The sequence below is a fragment of the Cyprinodon tularosa genome, unplaced genomic scaffold, assembly GCF_016077235.1.
Source record: "Cyprinodon tularosa strain WSP-4 unplaced genomic scaffold, ASM1607723v1 ctg199, whole genome shotgun sequence".
Classification (NCBI taxonomy): domain Eukaryota; kingdom Metazoa; phylum Chordata; class Actinopteri; order Cyprinodontiformes; family Cyprinodontidae; genus Cyprinodon; species Cyprinodon tularosa.
The window spans coordinates 2,643,564-2,652,335 of record NW_024038729.1 but is presented as its reverse complement, the minus strand read 5'-3'; the positions used below and the strand labels follow the sequence as shown (position 1 = coordinate 2,652,335).

Here is an 8,772-nt window from a genome sequence, read left to right as displayed (position 1 = left end):
AAGACTCTCAACACTTTGTAATATTGCTTTAGTGAGGATCATCTGTGTGCTTTTAGAGAAAATGCTCCAAAGTTGCATTTAGTTGCTCTAATAAAGTTATTCATCATTATTAATGCGTCTTTGTTACTCCAACTTGAACTTTTAACACCTAAATATTCCACATATAAACATTTTAATCGCACGGTTTCGTAGTTGCATCCTTACTCAGACAAACCCCAAAAAAGCAGAAATTAACATTATTCTCATATTGCAATAACAAATTTCGATTGTTTTTGTAAAACAGAAAAATAACGGAAGTGATTAGGAGTGGTGTGTAAGAAAATAAATGCAACCTTTTAAGATCTTTTAACAAAAAGTGTCATGTATTTATGTTTACCTTTTGCTCTGACACCCCTAAATTAATCTCTTGCAGAAGTCACCAAATCAGTAAAAAAAAGGCCACCTGTGTGCATTTAGCTCTCAGTTAACATGTAACAAAACTGAAATACAGCACGTTAGGAGAGCATTTCTTTAAAAAGCAGCTAAGATCCCAAAGGTACAGTAAATCTACACAGATTAAACATTTAGTCTTGCTCTCCATAAATCTGGCCTGTATAGAAGAGTGGCACAAAGAAAAAGGTGGCTGAGGGAAGGCCAAAGGCAGTACAGCAAATGTGGAAGAATTCAATGCCAATTCAGTTTTTTTATATATTGAAAGTTTTCTATCTGAGGAATACCAGCTAATTGCGTCGACTCATTCACTCGAATGTAATCCCTCACACAAATCATGCTTGTAGCGACAGTGGAGAGAAAAAACTCCCTTTTAACAGGAAGAAACCTCCAGCAGAACCAGCCTCAGTGTGAGCGGTCATCTGCTGAGGACGATTGGGGTTCAAGGAGACAGAAGCAGAGATACAAAAAAGCAGCTGTAAATCAGAGAAACAGGACGACACTAGAAAAACAGGCTGAGTTCCAACATCTATAAACAAAGGTGTTGATGGCAGCAGCACAGCTGATATTTCTCTCCAGGGTGGAGTCACAGCCAAACAGGAACAGACGAGGCAAAGTTACTATGAGAAAAAGCAGAGAGAGCAGATCTTTAGACATTGAACAAACAGATTCTGCAGAGTGGGAGAATAGAGAGAGAATGAAGCAGAAGGATGAAAAAAGGGTCCCTATGTCCTCCAGCAGTCTAAGCCTATAGCAGTAAACCTGCAGATTGAGAGTGAAGTGCTCTGTTAGGGACAAAAGGAACAATCAGATGTCTGATATAAGATGGAGCTTGGCCATTTAAGGCCTTTATACAGAAGATATATTCTCTATTACAGAAGAAGACATTTCTTCTGTAATAGAGAAAACATTTGATCAATTAGAGACAATTAAACAGACATGAATGTAAGATTTGATCAAAGTCTGGGAAAATTTATAGGGTTCTGTCTAAATACAGAAACAGTGATGTGTCAGTGGCACTTGTCAGGGTAGCAGGAGGAGAATGGCAACCTGCACGTACACACAAACAAAAGCAGCACGCACCAGGCCAGGATGTTGCCATGTTATGGGCGGTTATGCAAAGCCTTTATGATAAAAGAGCGATATCCTTACCTATGATGTCTATCTAAACTGTCCATTAGGGGTTAGAATGTTTAAATTATTATAATATGCGCTTTGCATCATAACTCTACTGAAATTTCCTGGTATGCCATTTACTTTTATAAGGTTTTCAAGGTCTTTTAAATGTATAATGGGCCTACTGTAGATACGGGAGCTTTAAGTCCTGGAGCTATTTTCGTGTTGTCTTTTCCTGCATCTATTTGCCTTGGACGACACGTTTTCTTTCTCATTTAAAAGATTAGCTTACCCTTAGTTACAAAAGCTACTGGTCAAATGTGTGTTTTCCTCTTTATTGCAAATAAAAGCAATTACTAATTTAGTTCAGTTAATTTCCCACTAACATAGTTAGTGTGAAATAAATATAGACTTTCTGTAAGGTTTATGCAGATAAATAACTATTATTTTGATATTAGTCTAACCGATTTCTGATATGTGCTGCCAATTTTTCAAGCCTATTCTTTAACCTGATATGGCTTATTCTTCCTTTTTAGATGATAAAAATGAAAGATTGATTTTAGCAACATTTAGCAACAAATCAAACAAAGGATTAACAATGGATTTAATGGAGGAAGTGACAATGCAAGTGCCTTATGTGATCTGGAGGCATGGCTGCAGAATGCAGCGATGAATTGGCAAATGCATGCATATATGGCTGAAAATAACACGAACATCACCTGAAAATATCGGCCTGCTGATGCATCAGGCTTTCACACTAGAGATAGACAGAGAAACAGGAACATGTGTCAGATCATGCTAATTTACACCCTGGGGTAACAGTAAGTCATACTCTATGGGAAAGTGCTGCATAATTTACCAGAAAAAAAAGGAAAATCCAATATTCTGAAATTCAAAACTGGATTTTTCAGATTTTTTACTGCGTTTTATCAGTAAAGATGAAAAAAAAAAGTTGAATTTCAAAGCCTTTTACATATCTTTACAGCTATAACTTCTTTAATTGAATCATATTTACTAATACTACTGAACTAAAGTCCTAATATTGTAAAATAAATGAATTATATTTCCCATATAGAAATGAAACATTTATAAATGATATGTTTGGGTAATTTGAGCAACACTTCACAGGCAGCATGGTGACCTCTTAAGACAGCGCTGGTGATAACTCAGAAACAACAGTTGAATATCAGGCTTTCAGATTTGCTGACTCTTATTAACGTGTCATGGATTACATCATTTTTTCTTAAGAAAGACTAACCACAATGCTTCCTGTCATCCTCCTGCTACTTAATCTCTGTGCTGGTCCGGTCCAAATGCTTTGTTGAGACACGTTAGTGTTGAAAATATGTTCCTGGAGCCACATTCCTGATATTCCCGCTGTGCAACCTCACATTCTTATGGATAACAACAACATAAGCAGGATTAAAAGTTCCTTTTTATTCTATTTGCTTTCCCCCTGCCTGTTCATTTAAAAAAAGTCTCATTTTCACACTTCACATGTGCCATCTCTGCCAGGTATTTCCCTTAAAGGATTAAACCTCACATTAAGGACATAAGATTGAGAATTAAAATCAAAAGAGCTCCGCCTGTGTGTTTGCATGTGTTCTCTAATCCGCCGGCGATGTCTAAGCCTGGATTCTGGATACGTCACCGTATCCGTTATGTGTAATTTAGGGCTGACTGGATGTGGAGGCAGGAACAAGCTGAGACAGAAGGCAGATGAGTGGGTGAAGAGGATCAGAGTGTTTGAGGCTTTACTCCGACACATGCTTAGAAAACCAAAACATACACAGAGATTCTGGGTGTCATTTGTGCTGCAGCTCAAGTTATCAAAATAAAACATTCCTTCAGAGAGTAGTGTAGGAGCAAACTTATGCAAACCCCCTTTAAAAAAGATTTTAAAAGTACAGAAAGGCAGAACTACTCATTAAAGTGGATTTCAATCTAAAAACCACTCAGGTAAATGTAACTGAGTAAACGTAGCCTAGTTATTTACCAACCTCTGTCTGTATAATATGTAATTCTCCACTCTTTCTTCAGTATATAAGCTCAGTAGTTCTCATTGCTTTCTGCTGGATTCTTCTCTCTGCCTGTTTATCTTTCTGTGCTCCATGTTGCATTCTTCTTGTGCGAGATCATGTGGTTGTTTTTCTATTTCAGCTTTAAAGAACTGTGTTTGCAGGTCAGTCTCTACCCTTGTGTACTTTTACCAAAAATGTAAAAAAAAAAAAAGTTACATAAATAAGGTTAGTACTAAGGTTACATTGAGCTTAAAAAGATAAGGAAGCGAATCTACCAGTAAAATATCTCTTATTTACACTCTAAAATAGAAATAATGAGACGATATGCTCAGAGAAGTTGATGGAAAGGTCAAAAATACATAAAATTATGACAAAAAGGAAGTTTAACAACAATAAATTCACTACATGACTTTTCGGATGATAGGTTAATGGAATTTTAACCTGAAATGCTGGAATAATCCTTCTGGCCCTCAGTGTGATGAAAGAGAAAAGCCAAAAAAACTCAATTTACTGCTTCATATTGTCAGGACTCCTGTCTGTCTGTTGTGTTTCTGTGTTTGTCTCCCTTCCTCCACCAGGAGGCGCCTGGTTCTGGTCCGCCTCCTCACACACCTGCAGATGGTTTCCTCGTTAACGGAGTGTTCTTAAGCTGCTGACTGCCACTACCTCGACGACAGTGTTTGCCAGTTTTGGGTACTCTAGCCAAGCTGAGTTTTGCTGAGTCAAACTGAGTTCTTGTCAACCTGAGTTTTAACATTGTTTTTGTCTTTGCCTCTCGGCAGGAAGTCATCCTGCAAACTAGATTTTTCGGACCTTCTCTCCCTGAAGGATCAACTGAGCTTCAAACTGAGCTGGGGTTCAAACAGGAGGTTTGGATCCACTTTCCCCAAGAGATCGTTTGAGCTTTACACTGAGAAAGGGATTCATCTCCACTACGACCCGTTCAAGTACCGCAGGAAATCTGAGTGGCAGTCAGTTTCTCCGTTCAACTACAAACAACCGCATTCTGGGTAAACCCTGTTCCGCTCTCCACCAAATCAAACAAACACTGGAACTACAGCATACAGACTGGAGTCAAAGATTCAACAACTTCTCTGGAAACGTGGGTCCGCAACCAAATCCTCTTCTCCAAGTTCACGAATCAAATTTCCCACTGAGCCTGAACTAATCGCGGTGTCTTCCCTTCACTTTTCAGTTCCGGTTGAGCAGTGTTCAGAGCAACACTTCTTTCTGCATTATCTCTTCAATAAAACCTGTTAAACCTTTTCCCCTGGTCTCCCTGTTTGGTCTTCTGCATTTGGGTCTGAACTTTATTAAAATCAAGACACATATGTGTTTCAGCAGGTACTGTACCTCTGAGATTGAGGTTACAGCAAAGAGATTGGGCCCAAAATAAGATTCCTCCACTGGTTTATAAAGGCCTTTACTTTATTACTAAAGAACTTTACAGGGATGCCTACATTTCTCACTTAAAGGAAGAGACTGTAGAGTCTAGGTGAAACTGAAAGCACCCTAGGTCTACAAATAAGATGTAAAACAGATGGATGGAAAATAAAAGCTTCCACACATTTAGATGCACAGATATTTCAAAGATTCTTTCACATTTAAAGTGAAATTATTTGAATGCTTCAGTAACCCTGGGGGAGCTCAGTCAACACCTTACAACCTGGGGTTCTATATAAAGGCCCTTCTTCTTAAGCCCAACACCAGGTTCAGATAAGGGCTGGTGAAAGATGGGCCGTAGGTACACCCATACCTGGACTCTGCTTTTATCTCACCTGGCTGAGGAGAGCAGGGCCTCTAGGAACTCAATAGCACCTTTGTTGTCGGTATGACACTGAAACATGCATGACCAACAACTAAGAGCTTCTCTATCCAGCATTGATCCCCCTGAACACCTATCATCGCTACCCTCAGTTCTGTGGGTACAGCTGCAGCAGCTATCTCATGTTTTCTGTCAAGAATACATCAACATATCGTCCCAGCCGATTATTATTATTTGATTGTTTTTTGGCTTAATGAGATAAATGCTTCTGGGGATTATTCTGAAGGGGTGTGTCCCATAGTGAGACCTCAAAATCAATGCTATAAATGAAAACCCAAATAATCTTTTTGGGTGGGATGGAGGGACGTTGTTTTTGATAGACTTCCTTTCATGTTACATACTTATGAAACCATATCTGTACACAGAAAGTATCTGATAGCATATGATCAGCATTCGTGTATTAATTACTTGTAAATTAAACAGAAAGATGTTAAAAGAAAAAGCAGTAGATCAACATTGAATAAATGCAGATATGCGATCATCATCCCTGGGTCTTTTCACCTAAATGTCAGCCAAAACTTCCATCTGACATTAGATCTGTGGACATAAATATCTGACCAGGAAAGGAAAACCTTCCAGCCTTTCATTTTTTGCTCTTTGTTAGCTTTAGCAGTTTGTGCATCTATGTTTTGGGAAAAGATGTGTAATATGTGGGTGAATGAGATGTGTGCCAAAATAAATGAAATAATATCTCTTCCAGAACTTGGGACGTTTTCCAGGATCATCAAAATGATGCCAGGATAATGAAATAATTATGCTTTAATGTTTTTGTAAGGATTTATTTCCCAGAATCCCATTAGGGGGCCATGCTTATCTGTTTGAACGGCTAAATGCAAGTTGAAACAGTGAGGGAATGTCCAGCTATCAGAACGTCAAGGAAGGTGGCAGGTTTGAGACATCCCTACACACATTTGAAGATGCTGGCATTTGAAGACATTTCGTAGAAGACAGTTTTTATACAGTGAAAGGAGCCTGATAGCAATATGCAGAGTGCCTAAAGATTTTACTCAAGTAAGAGTTACGCTGCTTCACTATATATTTACCCAAGTAAAAGGGGAAATGTATTCGGTAAAAAGGTGGAAAATAGAAGGCTGAATTCAGATTCTTGCATTTCAAAGACTACAGTATTATAAAATTAACAAAACAAGAAAGTAATGTAATAAAAATCATTACAGACTGAACATTACAGACTTTTCCAAACCTTGTTTTCTATTTTGCATAAAACTCATAAAAGCGGTACCTCCAGTGACAATATTTGCTCCTTACTGTAAATTAACATGACCTCCAAAATCATGCTGGGTTCAATAAGCTAGTGCAGGGGTAACCAATTGAAAATCAACGGCGTCCGAATAAAGAAAATCAACAACTAGTAAAGGTCCGGAGACATTTTTAATTATAATCAGTTACTTTAGACAGAATTTAACACTGAAATAAAATGAAGTGTTTATGTATCAATGTTATACGTAGACTTTTTAAATAATATTCAAAAAATAAATAGAAATTTTTTCCATTTTTAAATCTAAAGTGTTTCTTTAAGTGTTTTGTCCTTGTTTAGTATAAGCCTATATATTCACATAGTTATTAATTCTTATTTTGCCATTTTTAAAAACTGCATTACTGTATGTGAATTTTAGTTTGTTATAATCTACATCCTTTTATTTTGTTTGTTTTTTTCTTTTAACTTCATATTTACATTTGGATTTCACTTTGCTACTGTTACAGCTGAAATGCCCCTCTGTGGAACAATTAAGGATATTTTTACAGTTTTTCTGGATTGTTTACACACATTTCTGAAAACATGCCTCGTATTCTCAGAACTCTACACACAAATCCAACAAACACACACACAATGGGCAAAACCCTTCAATTCTCCTGCAAAATGAAACTTTACATTCAAAACAGTTTTATCTCTTCACAAAAGGCCATTTTGTGTTCAGATGACACACACAAACTATCATATGAACAGACAATTAAAAAAAGCATTTAAACACTGATGTGCTCAGTGTAAAACACCATTCTCCATTCATCATAATGACTTTTTGTTCAGTGTTACACTTACTACAGACATTAAATACATAAGTGCGTTGTAAAATATTTTAGAATATTGTTTTTATACTCAGAACACACAAATATACTGTAACAAACATGTTTTATTTTTCCCACAAAACAATGTACACAGTGTACATCCCAACTGACACAAAGTTGCACATACAGTGCAGAAGATTTTACTGTATACAGTTACTGTAATAATAAAAAAACAAAACAAAATAAACTATGCTGCATCCTCTCTTCTGTTTCGGTCTGGCCACAGCACCTCATCTACATCACAAGCAATGTTTTCCCTGGCCAAGCAGCGGGGGAAATATCGCCTAGCATGGCGAATCCAGCCATGAAAAGCATCAACTGCTATATCTCCACATGCGTCTTCCATAGCTTGGAAAAGGGGTATACGCGTTTCTGAATTTAGGTCGTACACTTTCCATCTCCAGGCAGAAAAAAATTCCTCAATAGGATTGAGGAATGGAGAATATGGAGGGAGATAAACAACTGAAAAGCGTGGGTGGTCAGTGAACCAGTTATGAACCAGAGCAGCCCGGTGGAAGCTTACGTTGTCCCAAATGACAACGTACCTGAGCTGCTCTGGGCCGTCTATCTGATCTGGTGGAATGAGTGTGTTGTGTAGGGTGTCCAGGAATGTGATCAGATGGGCAGTGTTGTAGGGGCCAAGGGTAGCATGGTGATGGATGATGCCATGGTCGGTCATCGCTGCACACATTGTGATGTTCCCTCCGCGCTGGCCAGGGACTTCAACAATGGCACGCTGGCCGATTATATTCCTTCCCCTCCTTCGTCTTTTTGTGAGGTTGAATCCAACCTCATCAATGAAGAAGAACTGGTGCTCCACTGCATCCACCTCCAGCTCAAGGACTCTCTGAAACACACATGACAATATCAGAAGTAGACATGGAGCGGTCTCTATTGTGAAGCACAATCATTATGATTACAATATAATAGAAAGAAATATGTATGATTTATACAATGTTGACAGTATGCATCAAAGGTGGGAATGTACTGTATAGGACGTACTTGCACATAGTTATATCGCAATTCTTTGACCCTTTCTGAATTGCGCTCAAATGGCACCCTGTAGACCTGCTTCATCCTCCGTTTATTTCTGTGCAAGACACGGTCCAGCGTTGATAAACTTACCCTATCAATATTTTGAAATATCTCATTGTTTTCTATTATTTTTCTTTGTATTTGCCGTAAGGTAATGGCATTATTTTCAAGAACCATGTTCATGATCTCTGTTTCCTGTTCAGGAGACAGAAGACGGCCCCGTCCACCTCTTGTTGGTAATCTTTCAGTTCTGCAATACAA

General features: G+C 38.1%; 1 protein-coding gene across 1 annotated transcript; it reads right to left on the bottom strand.

The window, feature by feature from the left end:
- Positions 1–7,663: 7,663 nt before the first annotated feature.
- On the bottom strand, positions 7,664–8,553 carry LOC119782890 (insertion element IS630 uncharacterized 39 kDa protein-like). The gene is made up of 2 exons (XM_038284078.1): positions 8,479–8,553; positions 7,664–8,323 (listed from the first exon to the last, which is right to left on the bottom strand). Exons 1-2 carry the CDS (start codon positions 8,551–8,553, stop codon positions 7,664–7,666), a joined length of 735 nt encoding a protein of 244 aa, XP_038140006.1.
- Between the last annotated feature and the right edge of the window lie 219 nt (positions 8,554–8,772).

Excerpts from the sequence above, each read along its gene's own strand:
- LOC119782890 (XM_038284078.1), bottom strand. The coding sequence starts at position 8,553 with ATGAAGCAGGTCTACAGGGTGCCATTTGAGCGCAATTCAGAAAGGGTC. Across the intron at positions 8,324-8,478 it reads TGCGATATAACTATGTGCAA|AGAGTCCTTGAGCTGGAGGT; the intron begins GTACGTCCTATA and ends TGTGTGTTTCAG.